The sequence below is a fragment of the Alosa pseudoharengus genome, unplaced genomic scaffold (assembly GCF_046254945.1).
Source record: "Alosa pseudoharengus isolate Yale_2024_CS ecotype anadromous, Long Island Sound unplaced genomic scaffold, YU_APseudo_1.1 YU_APseudo_1.1_scf_18, whole genome shotgun sequence".
Classification (NCBI taxonomy): Eukaryota; Metazoa; Chordata; class Actinopteri; order Clupeiformes; family Clupeidae; genus Alosa; species Alosa pseudoharengus.
The window spans coordinates 17,879,744-17,902,134 of record NW_027468650.1 but is presented as its reverse complement, the minus strand read 5'-3'; the positions used below and the strand labels follow the sequence as shown (position 1 = coordinate 17,902,134).

The 22,391-nt window shown below is 40.0% G+C and overlaps 1 protein-coding gene across 4 annotated transcripts in view; it reads left to right on the top strand.

The window, feature by feature from the left end:
- ccny (cyclin Y) overlaps positions 1–22,391 on the top strand; it is a 33,035-nt gene that overhangs the window by 5,064 nt on the left and 5,580 nt on the right. Inside the window, exons 2-9 of one of the 4 annotated variants that reach the window (XM_076290380.1) lie at positions 12,530–12,604; positions 12,898–12,918; positions 15,983–16,017; positions 16,479–16,502; positions 16,950–17,050; positions 17,158–17,193; positions 17,630–17,687; positions 17,906–18,025. In XM_076290380.1, the coding sequence (XP_076146495.1) occupies positions 12,530–12,604; positions 12,898–12,918; positions 15,983–16,017; positions 16,479–16,502; positions 16,950–17,050; positions 17,158–17,193; positions 17,630–17,687; positions 17,906–18,025 (470 nt within the window). The remainder of the gene's footprint in view (positions 1–12,529; positions 12,605–12,897; positions 12,919–15,982; positions 16,018–16,478; positions 16,503–16,949; positions 17,051–17,157; positions 17,194–17,629; positions 17,688–17,905; positions 18,026–22,391) is intronic. The other 3 variants (XM_076290381.1, XM_076290382.1, XM_076290383.1) reach the window with 3 other exon arrangements.

The window sequence follows — 22,391 nt, the reverse complement described above, 5'->3', positions numbered from 1 at the left end:
TTACACTTTAATTGCGTTGCGATTAACGCGTTAATACTGACAGATTGATCTTGATTGCATCATTGTAGTTCATCATAGCGAATAACTTGATCGTCACACATCTGGTTCAAGGATGGCAGCATGCCATCTAAAAGCAAAGATGGTGGGGCAAAGGCAGCATAATGAGGGTTTTTGTAACACCATTATAACGGGATCTCTGTATAAAAAGGAGCCCCCCACCCTCTCTCTGTTAAAGTGTGTGCAAGTGTGACAGGGGAATTGCTGACTGGGGATAGTGAACGGTTTCTGTACTGCCCTCCTCTTCTGCTCCTCTCGTCTCTTCCTCCTCACTCCCCAACCTCCCCCAGCCATATTTAACCTCATTCCAGACTGGTTCACAGACCCCACCCCCACCAAGTTCATAGGCAGGCCTGCTAACCCAGTGCAACTTATGTACCACCTCTTCTTAACTCAGGCACACCATACTCACCTATTTTTTCTTTAAGTGCATCCTGAAGGGAGATGAAGAGAGGCAAATAGACAAGCATTCTGCATTTGTTTGGTGCTATACAGGCACATGGAAACATTAGATTGATAGAAGAGCAATAAATTAAAGGATCCACTTAAACTCAGGTCAAGCATATTAAAGGGGAATTCCGGCGTTTTTTCACATATATTCTCTATCTGCCAGATAAGAAGACCCCATAGAATGCCTTGTCCAAGTAGTGTATCATATTAAAATAATAATAAAATAAAGTAAAAACACAAAACAGAGCTTTAACTCAATACACAGCCCTGGACAATTTGCCAATCCATGCAGCTTTATGGACTACAAAACGTCACACATGAATGGACATAGAAACTCCATATCCATGTCGCATTTAAAGCTTGCTTGTTAGACCGTCTCTGAGGCATGAAGACATCCATGTTTAAAATGGGATTGAGATTAGGAATAATATGGTGGTCATAGGCTATAAGGTTTTTTGAAACCATGTTTGATAACTGGCATCTTTAGAGCCCCTGTGAGTCATTGCTGAGCATTGCTCAGAAAGGGAGAGGGCTGACATCAGGTGCTGAAAGAGTGCGTTGTTCAGAAACACAAATATCCCTGACCTTTCATCTGAAGCCCCTGGAACTAAAAGCCAACAGCCATCTCTGCCAAGTGGTCCTCTCTTAACAGTGCTCTTTCATTCTCTGTTTAATACTGTGGGTTTCTTTTATCTCTGAATCTTTTGTGTTCTGTATACCTCTATAATAATATAGCACCTTTCCCAAACCCAAGGTTTTGTTTCTTCACTTTTATTCCTGGCACAGTGGTGTCTATCACCATATTGCTGTATTTCCCCCTAAATCACATCCCTTGAAATGGGATTCCCACCAAAATGCAACAGTCCCCATATTCTTCATTAAAGGGACATATTTCTTAAATGAGAAGACATACTATATGACCATTTTCTCAACTCATCTCTCTTCTACATGGGGAGTAGATGAATAATATCTTGATTCATTTGCATGTTTGAGCAGACTCTGCCTTCCCAGCCCCCTTACTCACTCATTCTCAAAGCCGAGGGTTCTTACCCGGTATGACATCACATACACAGCTGCCCAGTGTAGTGGAACGACATGCCATCATGGCTTAATAATTGCAGTTGGTATATGTGAATGCACAGCAAAAGATTATGGCACAACCAAATGGAGGGATGTTATGATCTTGTGAACATTTGAAAATGCAGTCGAACACACTTCTGGATTTTCCCTTAAATGTTCCCACCAGCTGGACGTCCATTCAGCCCAGGGTAGTTTGTGTACTAGCTAAAACTTGGCATATAGAATGAGTCAGTAAATGGTTGTTATGTTAATGTTCATTCTGTGAGATGTTGATAAAATTCAGATAACATATGCATGATTTTCCTGATGACCTCAGCCAGTTATCCCTGTTGGGTTAACCACAGGAGAGAAGGGGATCTGAAAAAATAAGAGTGAGCAAGAAAATAAGCACTTGAGAGAGCAGGTGCGAGTAATTATCTCCAGAAGGGGCTCTCTTCTCAGTTGAGACCATGATAAATTGGCATATGCTAGAGGCCAGGAGCCCATCTTCTATAGGCCTATCAGTTATGACCAGATGAGCCCAAAAATCATGCATTATTATATGAACCCTGATAAGGTTTCAGGCACATGACTGCGCAAACCCTTACAGAAATTTCAGACTTCTGGCAAACAGTTGCTGCAAATTTGTGACAAGGTCATATTTTCGCATGCAAATTGGGTCTCTGACACTCTGCCAATGGAGATCCCCCCTTTATGCAGACCAGAGTAGGCCCATGCTGCACTAATGTCAATTTGAGACATAAGTGGATGGAATTTCTCCAATAAATTGATCATTAGTTAGATAGATAGATAGATAGATACTTTATTGATCCCCAGGGGAAATTCAAGGTCTCAGCAGCATACAGACAACACATACACATTCTTTAACAGCAGAAAAAGTAATTAAAGTATATAATATAAAAACACAACTAAGCAATAAGGACAGTAGAAGATAAAGAATATACTAAATATACTAAAATACAAATTATACTAACTAACACTTAATCTAAATCAATTCTAAAAACAGTATCCACATAGTGGTGATTAATCAATCAGAGGCGCTTGCAATGACTAATCAATGAATGATTATGTCTTTCTGGATTTGCTGAGGTTTTTTTTGGAACAATTTATCATAAACCCCCCAAAGCAAAAGGGATGCTCTTCGATTGCCTCACCACCTGTTGTCAGCTCTACCAATGTCCCTTGATATCGGTCTCCTCTTCTGGGAGTGACTTTGTACATGGAGACCTTCCTTACCCTACAGTCACATTAGCTACAGGAGGCAGCGACAACTCTGCAACCTGCAGCTGAGTGGGCATTACAGACTTGTAAACAAGGCTGGGCTTCGCAGGTTAGTTGCTTGCTAACAGCACAAAGTTAGTGGCTGGCAGATGGATCGTTCATTAACTCAGATGGAATTCTTGGCTACAAAACCAGAGTTTTCAGATTTAATAGTGCTTATTTCTTGCTAACTTTTACAAAATATAAGGGCTCAACTATGAAATACTGCCATCTATGAGTTAGCTCTGCCATCTTGAATTATTTTCAAGAAATGTACGTCACAGCGCCTTCACTTCGCTTGACAGTTGCCGAGTTGCAACACTCAGCATTTGCATAAAATAGACTTCTTGTCTATTTTGGCCCTGCTTAGCTGGCGTCATAACGACCACTTGTATCTGTCGCTGTGAAGCGCCCACTCTCATTGAAAATGAATGCCCGTCTGTCACTTTGTCACTGTCTCTTGTAGCTAGTGTGACTGTAGGGTTACTCAGCACAAATAATTGGCTCTGACACTGCTGATTTCTCCCTTCCTCAGGGATACTCTTGAGGGATCTGTCCTTCAATCGGTCACATTTTGTGCCCTAAAACATTATGTAGTGCCATAATTTAGGCTCTCCCATATTAGTATTAGAGTTCAGTGTCAACTCATGCTTAGTCTCTCATTAGCAGCTAGTTGGTAGGTTTTTGTGTGTGAGGGAGTGAGCATGAGATCTCATCTATCTGCCTTTAACTGTCTGGAGCAACTGAGCCTTTTCATGTCTCTGTTGCCTAGCAACAGTATTTTGAGTGAGAGTTGAGGAGGGGGTTGGGTGAAGGGGTGGGCACAGCTGGATTGGTGAAGGGAGGGGCGGTTTTGGTGATACCTTCTCTGCCCAGCCTCTGATGTTAACCAGCTGGTTATAATGTGATGTTTCCCACATTAATTTGCTAGTTAATTTGTTAGTTAAGGTGGTGGCTGTTGGGCCGGGGGACGGATGGACGGACGGACCGACTATATTCATGGAACTATATTCTCATTCAGGCAACGCTACATGGGATGTGTTGTGCAGAAGTAACACCCAAGCTATTCAGGTGCTGTGTGGATATCACTCCACCCAAGTAGCAGTGCTTTGCCTGAATGAGAAGATAGTTCCAAGTTTGTATGCTTAGAAAATCATTGGTTTTTGAAATTTGAAAATGTTGGGAGTTCTTTTGTCACTTTTGGGAGCTATAGGCTAGTTGGTTTCAATCACCTCATTGAACTATTCTAAGCTAGGCTAATGGTTGGTGCATCAGGCTTACTGCATGTACAGAGGCGAGAATGGTTTATATCATCTTATCTAACTCAGGTGGAGATGGCAAAATGTTGGTGTGTTCCTTTAATTGAAGAGTTTGGTCTATGTTGTGATAAGAACTTAGCAGAGTTAACTTGGATAAAACCGTTTTGATCGTGATTTAGCGTCAAGGTGGACATAGCTCTACAATGAAAATATTTTATCTAATTTAAGTAGTACAACATAAATAACAAACAAGTCAGTGGGAAACCCTTATTGTTATTATTATTATTATTTGACATCACAGTTAAGGTGGGAGTTATGTGTCGCTTCGGCAGCCACCTAAGCTGAAACTCCCAGTAACCTGAGTCAGCTTCACACACTGAACCCTGTGCTATCTGCATTGTATTACATCACTATATACAGGTCAGTCCATCACTAATATTGCTTTTATTCCTTCTATTTTTCTTTATTCACTTCCATTTTCTTCCTGGTTTTATCCACAGTCCCTTGCTTAAAGCAACACCAAAGAACTTTTCCTCTGTCGCATGCACGCTATTTGTTTATCCAGTACTGGCTTTGCAAATAACGATGTCCACAGACAAGGTAGAATATGTTGCATGAGTTTATCAAAGTACGATGTATTGCGACATCAGATGCAAGTCAAATTTGTAGTTTCTTATGTCTCATTCCATTGAACTACAGATCCGCTACCCGATCTGGCAAACTTACATAGTGCGGTTATAGCAGATAGAGGGCCGCAAAGCGAATGCAGAAGTGCCGTTCACCCTGTTAAGATTTTGGAAACATTATTTTAAGGTACAAAAAACTCTTTGGTGTTGCTTTAAATGTTTTTTACCTGGCCTCTGATTGGAGAGATGGTGTGCCTTACCCTGTTGGTTAAAGGCTGCTTCAATTATGAGATGGGCGCAGTAGCAGTTTTGTTTCCTGAGAACATGCATCCAACACTCTTTTTAAGCATGCAGAATAGTCCTCCCTTACTCACACTCATTCTCAGATGATCTCAGAGCCGACAGGATTCTGGCCAGTTTTGTTTCCTGAGTGCATCCATCCAACACTTTTTTCAGGCATTCAGAAATGTAATTAATAGAGCTCATGACCGCTGTAATTTAAGACCCCCCTTCTTGAGAAAATACTATAATGATTCTGTGCATTTGTAATTTAATGTAGTTCATTTTTAGCGAATATCTTAGTCTCTTATAATGTCTCCTGTTTTTTAGCTCCGATGCAGTAACATCAGTGAGAGAGAATGGGCTTTGACGTGCCTTCTGATGCGTTGCTATGGCACCGCTCGGGAGGCTAGCAGATCTCAAAGGTTTGGTGTCCGGGTGGGGTAGCACTTAAACTTTACCTAATTACAGCTATCCTTCCTGCCCATTTCACACACACACATACACACACACACACACACTGATAGGTGGAGCTGTTAGTAAAAGTAAAACACACACAGGTATTATGTAGGCTAGATAGTTGATATTCTTACTCAAAAGCCAATTAAATTACTGTCCTTCCCTCCCTGCTCCATAACCCAACATGTTGATTGGCTGAAATAGTGTATAGCTTGGTCCAAGGCACATTATTGGTTAGAGGATCGTTGGGAGATGTACTACTGGATACTTTGAAGTTGCAATGGCTTGATGATAATTGATGCATTCACTGTATGTTGGTCATATCCAGCACTAGTAATACTAAAGATGGCGGGATGGATAGAAGTTACTAGCAACCATGGCGTTATAGCAATCATTCTTTACACATAGACAAGCTAAACGGATGAGTCAAAAAAGCAAAGAAACAAAGGTTTTTTTTTTATTCCCTAGGTTTGTTGAATTCTCTGAGTTACCATTGGAGCGTATTGGAAAATTGTCATGCCTTCAGATGATAGATGTCGTCTACTCAGGATAGTATTTTGTGATGTCAGGTACCAGGCAAGTATGCTTGAGTTACCTGAAGCACAAAATCGCTGTATTTCATGATTTGCAGCATGTTGGCTCGTTGGCATGTTACGCAAAGCCAACTCAGTTGGCCAAATGCCAGTCTCTTCATGCAAACACCACGCCATAACAAAATACCTTAATTTACTGGGATATGCATTTACAAATAAATTACATATAGAATAGACTTTGGGGGCAGCTTTGTTACGTCAAAGGAAATCACTTTTTTCAACCATCAACAAGGCTCTGACACATCTATCTTGCCATAGTGAAGGTCTCTACAGACAAACTGAAGTATTTTAACCTGAAGTGTGAAAAGGGTATAAAAAGAGACAGTCTGTTCAGTCAGTGCATTATCTTACTATTGTTCCGGTCACTGGCATGTTTTTGTTTTTTTTGGTTTTGGGCTTTGTATGCCTTTAATCAACTAAGTTAGCAACTTTGTTGGTTGCAATACAATCTCACATTGCCCACCAACTAAGTTGCTAACAGGTTAGCAACTATGGTTTTGGGAAACGTATCCCAGGACAGTAGAGAGAGTGACCAGAAGCGAGCGGGAGAGAGATGGGGTGGGACAGGGAAATGACCCTGGTCGGACTCAAACCTGGGTTTCCGTGGGCATATGGACCTGGCTATGGTATGAACACTGTAACCAGGCTGTGGCAAAGCCATGTAGTTGTAACAGCATATTCCGGTCTTAAAAGGGAATATTAATTTTGTGGAAAATATCTGTATTTTCACAAAATCCTCTTGCTCCTGTTGCACCTCCTATGTGACTTGGGCAAGCAGCGCCACCCCATCAGCATTCCCCGTCCTTTTCCCCATCCCCTTATCTGTGTCTGTGCCAATCTGCCCAGCATTTACAACACAATGGAACCCACCCACCACACACACACACACACACACACACACACACACACACCAGACGCCTCACGCCACCAACACCCCACACACAATGAGTCTATTCATTTACTTGCCCTTAAAGGAAAGCAGGAGGGGAGAGGAGGGAGGGCGATCGGGTGAGCTAAAACAAGAAAAGCTGAAACAAAACATTCGATTTGTTCTATTAGGGGTTTGGGTGTTAAGATTTTTTTTTTAATGATATTATGCATGTGGCTTTCAGTCCAAAATGAGTTTCACACACCCTTATGTGTTGCTTTACTCCTTTTTATTGTTGCTCCTCAGATTGACAGTGCTATTTGTATATGTAACAGCAACTGATTGGGCCACCTGATAAACTGGGCACTTACACTTAGGTCATTGTAGGTTTCAGTGCTACTTTTGACATACAAAAACCCTTTATGTATGCAGTGGGTGACTAACACATTCTTCTGTCAGGAGGAGTTGCTGTTTGACCACTACAAAATCCATACAAACAACATTCTGAAACTTGTCAACCACGATCCATTTTAATGACCACTCATTAATCACTGTTTTTGTCACATTGGACATCAATGCTGTGTACCAACGTAGTGGTGGGTTGATCGTGAAGATCAGTACTTCTAAGTTTTGTGTGCGTCAGATCAGTTGAACTGCCCAGACTATCAGGTTAATCAACTCCTGCCAAGTTATTGGAGCGTACATCAAGCATTTGTCATAAAATAACCCACTGTGTAAACTAGCCCACTGAGGCCACGTCAACACAATTGACTGGTATGGTGTATGTCCCCACCAAAGCTGAGTCCAAAACTATGCCCTTGACTATTACCATGATTATTTACAAGCACTTAGGTTTGTCCTGGTACTCTGTCCTGGGTTGGCCTTATTTGAGATAATCAGGTCTGCTGTGAAAGCACTCGCAGGACTAGGAACTGAATAAACTGATGCAGACCATTTACTCAGTGCTACCAAGAATAGTGAGCTTTAAACATATTTCATTCAGTAATTGTTAACATTTATTATTTGATTACAACAATAAACACATACAATATTGCATCATTTCCAACCCCCAAGGCTTGCACCATTAAAACAAGTGCTCAAATCACCCCTTTCTTCATCATCTCCATCTTTACTGAACAACCTTTTCAAACCCCACCGCCAGAAAAATCATCAATCAAGTGATGATAAACATATATTCAAAAGACTCGTCTTAGAATTGCATATAATCAGTGTTTTTAGGTGTAGGCATTATGCGTCATCATTTTTATTCCATGATTCTGCTTGTATTGGATAGGCTTCAATTATTTTTCACGCACCTTACACTTATCTAATGCGAAGTTTGAGAGAGAGAAAGTCCCAAGCACAAACAGATAGCTTATCATAATATGGCCACTTTTGTGGCTGGTCCTTTTATTGTCTGCTTTGCTGTAGATGATTGCTATATGAGCTTTACTCTCAGTGAAAGAACATTATATTAAAGTAAAAGCCCTTCAAGGTCACTCTCAATACCCTGGTGTTGGTGAAACATAGCTGTTCTATTTTCTTCTGTTTCAGATGGTATGCGCCAACACATTGGGAGTCATGCTAATGATATGCAAATGGATTTTTATTTTTGTTTGTATCTTGTATCTGTCTTAGTACCCATTCATTTCTGGGATTCACCAATATTTTCTTATTTCTGCCTTTCTCTTGGCTAAGAGAATTTTACGCACGGTCGAGAAAATGTCGAATTTTCACATTCCACTAATTGGCTGACCAATATAAGGAAGCAAATGCATGAATTTAGTAAGAAAAGATCATGAGACCTGCTAATTTAGTTTATTCCATGCTTCAGCGAATCTTAGGTAATTAGATTACAGATTACCAGCAACAGTATTTTAAGGTAGATAGTGTTCATATTTAAAAGACTGAATGCTGTTAAAGTGTCTGACAAATCTATAGACCATTAAAAAGAACTGCTATAGATTAATGATATTTACTTAAAACTGACTGATAGCACATGTAGGCTAGAGGACCTAATGCTACAGTATGCAACTACAAAGCTACATACGAAAGTGCGCACCACAAGTTGAAATGCTCTTGCCGGGCCGTGCACTTCCAATGTATGACCAAGTGAGATTCGTCGTTCTGTACACCAGGGTTAGCAAATTTGAGTGGTAACAGTGTTTGTTGCATCCAGAGTTGAGTTCTCTATTTTTTTTCTCTCTCAAAAGAAAATTAAGATGGAATTTAAGAGAATATTGCTGCATGAGGTACATGTGTCCTAAGCTTTCGCATCGGTGGTATTTAAATCTAAACTCAACTAGCCTAGCGTACTCCAGGAGAGGTCCAGATTTCACTGGTTTTGCACACCACACGGTTATTACAATTTTCTCCTTGTGGACTCCTGATCGTGGACTTGGATATTTAAACGTCTCTGAAATTGTTAAAATAATGGTCATGCAGGAATTCCTGATGACACTGAGTTCTTAGTGAAATGAAATTAAAGCTCTCATTTTCAGATTGTGTCAATTTCCTTACAGGCCCTCTTGCTCTTGTACTCTTTGTTCTCAATGATTTATTAATTATCAAAAAATAATGCTTGGTTTTTTGCTAACCTCTGTTCATAGTAATCCTTACCAAGGCTAAGTTGACAATGAAATGAAAATCCTGATATTTCACAGTATTTCATATGAACTAGATATATTCAGTCACAAGGCAGGGCCCAGCTCCGTAGAGCTACTTTTCCCATAATCATCTTGTCTAGTGTGCTGAATCATGCACAGCACAAATGTGGCACATGTCCTGGGGCATTCTCACAAAGTAGGCCTACAGTTCCATGGACCCACCATTAAGATATGTCATGTTCATTTGGCTCCATATATTATTTTTTTTTATACATTTTGGACAGGTGGCTGTATGCCTTTGTGCTAGTGTCTCCTGAAGTGGGGTAGGCTCAAAAGAGTTTTATACAGGCCTTCATTCTTTAGATATTGGACAACTTTTGTCACATTTTGTCCATTTAAGGCCAATCATAACAGAATTTTGTAGGCACATTAAAATAGTATAAGTATATATATACTCTTTTGATCCTGTGAGGGAAATTTGGTCTCTGCATTTATCCCAATCTGTGAATTAGTGAATGAGCTGCCTGCTACAGCAGTGCTCGGGGAGCAGTGAGGGGTTAGGTGCCTTGCTCAAGGGCACTTCAGCCGTTCCTACGTTCCTACTGGTCGGGGTTCGAACCGGCAACCCTCCGGTTACAAGTCCAAAGCGCTAACCAGTAAGCCACGGCTGCCCCCAATAAAGCAATATAGAAGCTATTTAACCAATTGTTATCAAATCATCAATAAGAAGATAAGATAAGCTACTTTATTTTCCCATGCAAAAATGTTTTTGTCCAATATTTGACATCAAACATAAATAACAGTATTACACACAAAGAAATAGCTCATGAGAATTATTAAGTCAGTGGGTGAGTGAAGGTCAAGCATAGAGAATGGTGTACCATAGCATTAGTCAATTTGAGTGTACATTTACATACCACATTCAAAATAATACAGTACATTTACAGCCATTCAAAATAATAGACCTTTCCTGGATGGGAAAAAATGTTTTTAATTCTCATTCTCTCACTTTGTGGAGGTCATATTACGCAGTGCTTTGCAGTATGTATGCAGTATCAAATTCAAGGCTCTTGCCTACAAAGTAGTCTCCGGTTCTGCTCCCGCCTACTTGAATGCCCTCATACAGACATACGCTACCTCTAGACCGCTGCGCTCCTCAGACGAACGACGTCTAGCTTTACCACCGGTACGCTCAGTCCAATCCAAACTTTTCTCATCTGTTGTTCCTCGTTGGTGGAACACACTGCCAGTTCCTACAAGGGCAGGGACATCCCTCCATTTTCAAAAAACTCCTGAAGACCCAGCTCTTTAGAGAACATCTCCTCTCATAGCACCACTTTCAACAAGTCTTGCTGATCCTAGCACTTACCAGCCATCTTGAACTGACACGTAACTGTTAGAAACAGCACTTACTGATGCACTTATTCTTACTGTACTCTACCGTTTTTTAAATTGTCCTAAAATTGTTGAGAATGCTTTAAAACTTAAACTGTTTACCATGTTGTTAGTCGCTTTGGCTAATGCATCAGCCAAATGTAATGTAATGTAAAGTATGTCAAGTTTGTAAGGGTGCTTTGATTATCTCTGTTGGTTCAATGGATGAGAGTAAGATTACAAAAAATCTCTATAGGACTCAGAACATTTTGTGCGCGCACACACACACACACACACACGTGCACACACACGCATGCACACACACACAAAAAAGCACACACACTTCTTAACCATCTGTTTCTGTTTCCTGACCTGCCCTCTGTTGTGGGCAGATAACTTTACAATCTACAACTTCATATTGTAGCTTCAGAGTTGGTGGTACACTACAAGTACTGCTTGAGTTATTGCTAATCAGCCATGATGTATCCCAGTATAAGTATTAGACTACATTAATATTAGTTGTGTGTGGATCTTATTTGGACTGAGTGGTCTGATTTCCCTATGGACAGGATCTACCAGTTAATGATAAGGGACACCGTTCAAAGGAAAGGAACTGTCTTTCAAGGACAAATACCTTTTGGTATGTTTACTGGTGTGTTTACAGTCACTACATATCATTATTCTGTGCTCAGGCTTGTGTGTATGTGTTTTCACCAAGAGCTGAGCAACTTAGCTAGTTACCTCTTATTGTGTGTGTGTGTGTGTGTGTGTCCTGTAGTTTGGGAGGAGGGAGCTTGTGTGGTTGCCTGCTGATTTCTTTTCCTGCAGTTTCCTGCTGGAAAGGAAGTTTTCTGTGACGTCCATTCCATTCTCTGTATAAGGGTTTAAGGCACTTAAATCATAACATTGCTTTGACACTAGCGTTGAATATATTCTCATAAAACACCCACTATGAACACAGTTTTACATTTTCTACCTTTGCATTTCAGGGGGCTGAGCTGAATGTGCTCATGCTGCTCTCTTTCCTTTGAGCTTTGAGCGGCTCGTGCATACAAAAGGCTGATACTTCAAAAGAGTGTGCACACAAAAGATATGACATGTTTACGTGGGCTGCATCCTTAACAGTGCCCTTTTTAAAGAGTGTCTCTGTTTCAGCCATATCAGTGTTTGTGGTCATTTGTCCCTTTTGTCTGTGACATTTATTAGCTAATTTCTAAGATCGGATTAATTTTTTATTTTTTTTTAGTTTAAGGGTTCTCCACTCCCTCAAGGACGTTGAGGGAACCACACTTAACGTTTAACTGTAGGATCAGTTATGTGCCACCTGGTGTTGAATGAGCGATATTGCAGTTAGGGGAATTACCTCTAGTCTGCTGATTTATAATGGGCTCTTTCTGTTTAAAAGCAAGACACTCTGAACACATTGGTTTATTGTCATAATGCCAAATGGCTTTCTTTATGTTGTTACTGTGCTGTGCCACACAGATCAATATTCTGCATTGTGGCTGTGCCAAAACCATACCCACACACCCTTAATGATCAATAGTTGGTAATAGCAGTGTACATCTATGAGTTGCCTACAAACTCTATTTCTCATCCTCCTACATTTTTCACTTAGATCCAAACATGGAGTACAACCCCTCGGATCATCCACGTGCCAGCACGATCTTTCTCAGCAAGTCTCAGACAGATGGTGAGTAAACATCTAATCCATCCCTTGCAAGAACTCCTGGACATTCCTACACCTGCCTGACCTTCACATTAGCCCGGAAGGAGAGAATCTGTTAAGCACATAACGTAAACAATGTGCGGCAAACTTATCTTCATTTACATGATATTACCAATATCCTGTCCTCATAGGTATATGAACACTATAAGCCATCGATGTGAAAAATGTCTTTGCTCGGTTCCGCACACTCCAGGCTGTGGTTATCAAGTGACTGCCAAAACAAATTTAAAACTTAGACCAGCACTCTCTTTTTTCAGTTGCTGCCCCCAATAAGAAAGGTAAGCTTGAGTGGATAGCTGTGTGTGTCTCAAGCGTCTGGGTGCACATTGGCAGTGTGCTTGAATTTGTGAGTGTTCATATGCAGTGCGTCTCTGTTGTAGTGTGTTGTGGGCTCATTGCTTTATACAGAATGATCTATTTCTAGACTATGAGGTTTTGATGTAACTCTTTATTCATAAAGAAGTCAATTTGTTAAACAGCCCATGAGACTTGAATCCAGTCAAAAATAATTTCCATGGGCAGTTAAAGCAGCCCTAAAGAGTTTTTATTTTACCTTAAAATGTTTCCAAAATCATTTTGATGGTATGTTAATAGGGCGAACAACACTTTTGCCGCACTCTGAGCAGGTCACATTACTTGTAATAGAGACTAAGCAAGTTGCTTTAGCGGGTCGGAACACTGAAACTCTCCCACCACTAGTAGGCTCGTACAGTAGGTGGAGTTAGCCAGATAGCGATGTTAATTGATACATACTTTGATATCCTACAAAGATAACAACAAATGTCAGGTCGTAAAAAGTTGCCTATTTATCAGTTTATGTTCCTAAGCCAAGTTATTCAAGTAGTCAGCGGTTTAACCAGTGGGTTAGCTAATGTTATGCCCACTGGCTTCGACAGCTAGCATGCTACTTGCTACACTCCTAATTGGAGTGTTTGCAAAAAGGATGACTGCCAACCCACAACAGATGTCTGATGTGAATGTAATTTACTTCCATGGCAACAACTTCTGAAGATGTACTGTAATGTTCACTATGCACACATCACAGCATAAGTCATCTTGGTTACTATCACTGAGTGGCAAACAGATGAATTCAGTAGAAGCCTTCCATTTGAATCTTCAGCAAAAATCGAAATGGAAAAGAGCTGCTATGCTATAGACTGTAGAGTAAATAGATAGGCTACTTACATGAATTTGGAGCTCTTTCTTTACAGACTGCTGTCCATGCATTCCCCTTATATGGTATCGGAGTTATGTTTATAGTTTGTTACAAAGATGCACATTTATTATATTAACAAGTTCATTTATTATTGCGCTTCTCAACTGAAAGGGGACCCTGAGAGCAAATCTTTAGTGCTGATTATACTCTTGCAATGTTACATGGGTCTGAAATGTCCTTATAGGTCTGAATCAAGACTGGAACATAGGCTTCCTGCTGTCATTGTATATTGTTGATTTTCAGACAGTGTTGACAATGAGAATAATCAGTGTGTTCAATGATTTTCAACTGTAATATTTAGGGCTGTCAAAATAACTGATTAATTTTGATTAATTAATTTGAGAAAAAATAACTGATTAAAAAAATTAGTGCAGATTAATCGATTCCGTATGACCTTTGACCCCGAGCCGTTCTAGTCAGTAAAAATTAGACTGTAAAATGAATGAGAGAGAAGAAAATGTGCTGCCTGGATCATTGATTGGAACATTTACTTTTAAAAAATGGCCTGATGGTGTTGATAAAAATAAAGTGTTGAAAATAAAGTCCTCCGCAATGTCTGCAGCAAGGAATTTGCATATCACCGGAGTTCATCAACTCTATAGTCACACATCAATGCAAAAAATAAGTGTTGACATTGAGGGGAGGGTTAATTTATTTTCATTGTGTCCCCTAGGTTATATCTGTGCCCTGAAATGCCTTGTATGTGAAAAAAAAAAATTCTTCCCGAAGCACTGTGGAATTTATTTCCTCAGCATATTAGGTCATATCATAGATTATTATGGCCATTATTTGAACAGTGAAAATAATAATAAAAGAATTTTTGAACTTTAATGTCACTAATGCTGATTATTCAATGATTCATTTAAAAATTTAAAATACTTTCACAGCAAAAATTATATATGTGATTAATTTAGATTAGTTAATCACAGAGTATGTAATTAATTAGATTAATTTTTTTAATCGATTGACAGCCCTAGTAATATTTGTTCATATTTGACCAAAGTGTGGGACCAATGGCATATGGGCCATATTTAAGACGTTAAGTTAGTGCAGTATGTGTGAGAGAGATGGGGCCATTGATGTGGAGGGGTTTCATGTTGCATGAGAACAACATCTGTACCCTGCTACAGTATGATCCTGCTGCTCAAACACATCTTCCCAGGAAATTGCAGTTTCTTTTTATTGTTTGTCAACATAATGATGGATGTCACCTCAAAACTCTAGCCTACTTTTGTGGCTTAGTAAATTTAATCACTTATTATCATTTCCCAAGCAGCATGGTGCTACAGACACTGGCCAACATCTGTTGAGTGTGACCTCTTGGTTGGGCTTTGCTATGCAAAGAACTTGAGCCCATCAAACTATGGCTCTCTTGAGAACAGCACTTTTTATTTCAAGTTATTTTTTATTTATTTTTATTTTTGAGTTTCACCACACCAGTGTAAAAAAAAATGATGTTTGATTAAGATTCACCATAGTAATCAACCTCGCAAACAAAGGTTCAGTCACAGAGGACAATATGCCAGCTTCGCCCTGTACAGTGATTATTCAAATATGTTGCTGCTATCCATGATCTACTTTGTTAGATCTGTCGATCTTTGCTTGACCAAGGTGTTGGTCAGCCCTTTCCGGTGTAGTCCTGATAGAGATAATTCAGGCAGAGGAAGTGACTGAGATTTGCTGTGACCATTGCCTCTGGGAAATAATCTGTTCCCCTTTGGTAATGCTGCTGCCATTTTTGCTACTGCTGCTGCTGCTGTTGTCGTTGTTGTCAGTGAAGTGTCTTTTCAGTTTTTAACTTGATGTATGTGATTGCTGTCACGATAATGTTTTATCATTTTGTCATCAAATTTGATATTAGAATAACTTGTTCTGACCAAATACAGAATTTCTAAAACATGTCATTTTGATGCAGTGTGTGCAAAATAGTATTGAATAGCACTGTGTTGCTCAGTTAGGTGTCTTCTTTTGAGAAAATAGTTTTACTTTTAATGACTCTACTGTCAACAGTACACAACAAGTTACACCATCTTTGAAATACATAAAATAGGGGCTGTGTAATATAATTATCTTTCATACTCTGCACAGAACATGTGCTTTGGTTAATTCTGTCCTCCTTTTTTCAGTACGGGAAAAGCGGAAAAGCCTATACATTAACCATGTGAGTATAACCATCATTTTTCTGCTAAATGGATTTCAGTGCTGCACAACCATGAAAATGTTTACAGAAAATGTGAAACATATATGTACATTCACAGTTTCAGTTACTGTTTTAGTGTAATATTTGCTTGTTTGTCTTTGTGCACACTAATGACAAGTGTAAAACAGACATGTTTTACAATCAGGAAAGCATGACAAAATTAACTCTGCATGGTATTATTCAGTGCCTCATTTGCATTGCTAATTTTAGTTTTTTTTTCAAAATGCCTTACTTAAAAATACATGCTAATGTCTTCACTAGCTAGTTATGGTGGACATAAAGGCTGATAAATTAATATGTGAATTACATTAATTATTCATTCAGTTAGAATGCTTTGCAAGTCTAGCCAAGGCTTTACTGTAGCCTGGCCCTCCACTTATGTCAATTGTTAAAATGTTGATCTCCCCCTATTGCTTTGCAAGTTAACACACATCTCGGAGTCCAAGGTACAGTATGACTGCACACCTTCACATTTCTGTCTTTTTAATTTGTGCTTGCCTGTTGCAATGTGTTTAATTTCAAGTGCCTTTAACACTTTGACTGCAAATAGGGTGTGTGGAATGTACTTACTATATTACATACAGTACAGTAAATTAGATTAATATAATGCATGGACGCTCCCCTTCCCTCTTCTGGTAGACAGAAGCACCACGTTAGACCAGCATTAGCAGATGTGACAAACACAGAATTATTGTAGTGGAGATATGGGGCAGCTGCTGTCTGTAGGCTCTTCCCCTTTCCCTCCCTCGACAGGAAGCAGAACTTCCGCCTGGAGGAGAAAGGCTTTAAATTAAGGCTCCAGGTGGCCTATTCTGCAAGTCCTTTGGCAAGGTTCTGTCATCCCTGCTGACATTGACCCATGTATCCTGTGTGTCTGTCTGTCTGCGTTTAAGCATGCGGCTGCCCCCTTGAGACGCAAGTACAGCTCTTGTTCAACCATTTTCTTGGACGATAGTACCGTCAGCCAGCCCAACCTCAAATACACCATCAAATGGTAAGTTACTTTTGACAGTCTTGAAGAACAAATGTCAATGCTACATTTTTAAATATTCATACAAAAAATATACAAAAAGTCACTTACACTAACTGTTTCTCTTACAGTGTAGCTCTTGCAATATACTACCATATAAAGAACAGGTAAGTATTGTAATTGCCAAATAGCAGAACCTTCTTAGAGGTTCACTCTTCAAAGGTTTCGTACATTTCCCCTTATTCAAAAGATGCAAAAGCCACACAGTAGAAACTCCGACATTTGTTTTTAAATTGTGTAAGAGGGAAGATTGTTCATGTGTGAGTGAGTATTGTTAGTATGGTTTGTGCATATTCTGTATGGTTGTGTATGCCCTTGCAGTGATATTGTGTTTTATTCATGTGTGTATGCATATGTGAAATTCAAGCATAATCAACTAAATATCTAAAGACAGGGCACTTTGTTAGAATTTCACTGTGGTTTTCATAGCTCCTCCTGCATATTTGTAATTGGAAATAAATGAAAATCAATGTTTAGATTAATTTGATCTTTTCCTTATCGTCTCCTTATTGTCTGACTTTCTCTCCCACTTTTTCTTTGCAGAGATGTGGATGGTAGGATGGTATTAGATATTTTTGATGAAAAACTCCATCCTCTTTCAGTAAGTTTTACCTTTGTAATTTACCATTGAATAGTACTTGTCTTACACTTCTCACTTATCTTAAAATGGTACCAATATTGGTTCAAATTATGATATAATGTCAACACTTCTGTGTGCAGAATTAAATCTCTACGAATGAGCATGTAGTATAGAGTAAATGTTTATGTATTTGAAAGGCTTTACTCATTATTCACCTATGCTTCTACCTTTCTCCACAGAAATCGGAGGTGCCGTCAGACTATGAGAAGCATGACCCAGAGCAGAAGCAAATTTACCGGTTTGTGCGTACACTCTTCAGTGCAGCTCAACTCACTGCTGAGTGCGCCATCGTCACACTGGTAAGTGAAACGGCCTTTGGAGCGTTACCCCATATGGCAATGCACAATGCCATATGTTCCGAAAATGTATGGCAATGAATATAAAAAAAAAAAAAATAAGATTATAAAAACGGAGAACAAAATACTTGAATAGTTATTTTTTTTAAAGGTGATGTTGCCCAGGATCTCAGGAACTCAACTGACAAAACTTCACTGTTTATTATTTGTAACAAAGTACAACATTACATATGCGAATAAATAATTCTGAAAGCTAAAGTAGATTTAGTGTCTGACAATGTCTGTATGGTGATGGTGTGGGGTAGTGTGATATAATTGCTGGCAAAAGAGAGGAGAGAAGGTGCTCTCTGGTGTTACACAGGCCTGCTTATAGGCCTGTCATTTTGTAATGATGGTAATTATTGGTATATTGGTAAATAGTAATACCATTGACCATACTTAGATTGTCTTTGTAAGCAGATATTAGAAGCAGGAACAGGTGCACTTAATTCAGGACAAGTTTATGTTATGACACCTCCAATGTCTTCACCACAATGTGCATGCAAATGTTTCTCTAGATCACAAACTTCATGCTGGCTTTGGGTGGCATTGTATGTATGATGTTGCTACTCTGTGGAAGCATGTAATGCAGTGGTCTTTGGCATCTCAGGGGCAGCCGTGGCCTACTGGTTAGCACTTCGGACCTTTAAGCGGAGGGTTGCCGGTTCGAACCCTTACCAGTAGGAACGGCTGAAGTGCCCTTGAGCAAGGCACCTAACCCCTCACTGCTCCCCGAGCGCCGCTGTAGCAGGCAGCTCACTGCGTCGAGATTAGTGTGTGCTTCACCTCACTGTGTGTTCACTGTGTGCGGAGTGTGTTTCACTAATTCACAGATTGGGATAAATGCAGAGACCAAATTTCCCTCACGGGATCAAAAGAGTATATATACTTGGTACGAACAGAATAAAAAAAAAAAGACAAGCAACAGCTGCTGGTGTAGCCACTCCCCTGCTGGGAAGTTCAGTGCATATAGCAGCTGGGCTTTATTAGGAATGAAATATAACTGTTTATGTTGCGGTTTTAAGGTGTGGTCCAGGCTTATCAGGTAGTCATTTCCGGAAGTGTTCCCTGGCAGGGCACAGTTGGAGGACAGTTCGTGTTAGTGTGTGTGCGTGTGTGTGCCTCTTGCCTGTACCGCCGTAAGAGTCGGTGTGAATGCCACAAAGCAGTGATCCTACGGGAGCTTATGGATGGATTCCGGGAGTAATTGAGGGAGGCCCAGGACCTGATGGTTATCTGCTAAAAATAGCCACAGGATCTGTGTGCGGAAAGGAGACTCAGCAGGGTTAGTCTTTACCTCTGTAACAAACACACCGACATAGGAGAGGCACTTCTCTGGAATTTTTAGTTTTTGGTTTTTCGCTTCTACATGTCTGTCTGCATCGCAGTTAATTATCAGTTGCACTATTTTACCTGCTGGTGAGTCTGTGCTATATGCTCCCATCACATTGCACACCTCCTGATGCTCAACACCCTTGTTGTTACCCACGGGGGAGAGCATGTGATGTCTTCACAGCGTTGCCTTCCCCTTTCCTCGTGAAGTCTGGTAGTCTGTTTTCCACAAAGCACAAGCATCTCATGTGTAACGTGTGACTCCTCATGCTGCTTTTGACGTCAGTTATTTGTGATGGTGACATAATGCTGTTGAGCATTTGGCGTTCTCTATAGAGCTGTAACTACCCAGGTAACTGATAAGATTTGGTTCCAGCCTTATTTCCAAATTGCTGATTCATTCTTTCATTTATTTTTCTAAAATACATACAATTTTCATGGGCAGTCATCATGACCATTTTATTGTAACTATGGATGCATCGATCTGACTTTTTCAGTCCTGACACCAATAACGATACCCAAGTATCGGCTGATTGTGAGTACTGTTCTGATACCAGTGATTAATTAGTCTTTAATATTAGTCATAGAACTTAGAGCCAAAGAGGCCTTAAAGAGACCAACGCTGAATAGATTGATTGAATCACTGAGCAGTGAGCATGGATGGGTATATTAAGAGATGGTTCTGTAGAATGAAATGTGGCTTTGCAGAATTTATTCTGCCCTGTAATATAAGCCCTTTAATGTTTTCATTTTTATGTGTAGTGTGGCCTTCAGACCAAACGTTTCTTTCACAAAAAGCCTGTCCATGACTATGCTTTATTGTAGTAAAACCAACCATTTAAGCAATTTAATTTTGTACCATGACCCAAGTTCTTTTACGCGCTATATGAGCAGGTCATTCCACTGTGTAAAATAATAACAGCTTTTCCTCTGTTGTGACATGGAGGTGTCTGAAAGAGCTCTCTAAGTGTGTACTTTGAAAATGTACTACTGTCAGCCTACAGTCTATATAGCCTACAGTATGTCATCATTAATGGGACTCTTGGGTGTCAAAGGGTTGTCCACAACAGCATTCCTACCAGTCTGCCCCACAACAAAAATCTTGGTGTATATGGTTCATGGAGGTATTATATATAACTGGAGAGAGTGACTAAATCCCGCCACCATTCATTTCAATGGCCCATGCTAGGCTAGCTACTTCAGCCAAAAAAACATGAAATTGACCGCAGCCATCTTTACGAAAATGGCGTTTCATGGGTGTTCGATTCCGGCACCAGCTAGAATTAGCCTATTAGATTCCACGTTACAGACGGAGACAACGTAAGGTACAACGGTATGTCGTTGATGAAGATTGGACATTCCCTCAGAGGAAAAGAAGTTGTTCGGGAACGCCCTTCACCTCGTTATAAGCGCAAATTCATTTAATTGGTTGGGATAATATTTTGGGAATGGTGGTAAAGTTTGCCCTGTCTCTGAAGTCCTAGGTTATTTAATGTGAGGTTCATATGTGATAATAAATTATGCGAATCAATATTGTGTCACTTTAGGCTTCACAAATAATGATCCCTAAATACTATTTGGACAGGTTGTAGGCCTCTTAGGCCTACGCAATAGGCTATCCAACGAAAATGACTATTAATTAAGTAGACATGGTATGTAAGAAACGTGTGGATAGCTGGGATTTTTGCTGCACCCAGTGTGAATTCGCAGCTTGTTAAGCCTAGGCTACATTTGCAGGCAGACGAAAAGAAGCCAACGCAAGTTAAACTTCCGATAGAAGCGCACATCCCTCGGGTATTGTGGTTCGAGCAGGCATAGAGTCTGCAACTGTTGTTGGACATTTGGCTTTTGCCTCGACTGGCAGCCTGAACATTTAAATCAAATGCATAGCCTAATCATGTCAATGTTGCAAGAAAGCAAACGAAATAAGTCATTGACATTTGTTTCGTTTTAAATCACTTGGGGAGACAGGTTATATGATCCAGACGTTGCGTTCTACAGAACTACAGCCTGTGCGTTTGAAAATAGTCTTCATACACAACGCAATGAGTAGGCTAATAATTGGATATAGGTCATTGCTATGCATCTGCTAAAATGTATGGTCATAGTCAGTTACCTTGTCAACCCACACATAAGGCAAATAATATCCTGATATGACAACATTTAATTTTTCTTTTAACCACAAAGTCCGGTATAATACAGCCTAACCATGTAGGCACTAAAACAAGTATCAGTAGCTTAATCCAAGTAGGTAGTTATTTATTTGTCGTCTTCCAGAAATGCAAACCAACGTGGACGCGCGAGGACGCTCGTGCCCAACACTAAACTCGTGCATGAGCTGTCATCTACCAATCAGCATGTAAAACCTGGTGCCGGAAGTTGCAACCATGTAACGCCATGTTTTCAAAAATGTCGGCGGCCAAATGCCATGCTAAGTGGCTGAAGCTAACCCTTCAAATCCTGACCCCCTGGTATGGTTCCACAAATTCAGCCGAGCAAAGTTGTGTGAGTGTGTATGTGTGGTGAATTGTGATTCAATTTGACTCACGCTATTGTGTGACTGTTCACTTTGATCACACTTCAAAGCTATAGCACTACAAACCAAATGTAATATGCTGTGTTGCTTTATATTTTCAAGGTAGCATAACTGATATGTACTGTATGTAGTGTTGTATTGCACTTTCCCCCTGAAGTTGAAGGCCTTTTGTTTAATTCAGAATGAACAAGTCACAGGAAAATCTTTTTTCGTTCTGGATGTGTAGTTAAATGATATGGATTCAAAAAAATGTCTCATTGAATTGAGATTTATTTTCATTCCTGATGCAACCTTTAGTTCTATGAAATATGGTGGAATTAGGGTAGCCTGACGAGCCAGACCCACATCAAGATGTAGGGTCTGGGGACTCACCATTTGCAGTGCTCAGTCCGAGGGGCGGGATAATCGGTTGTCTTTCAAATTCCCTCTGCACGCAATAGGATAGCGCTACAGCTCATGAGT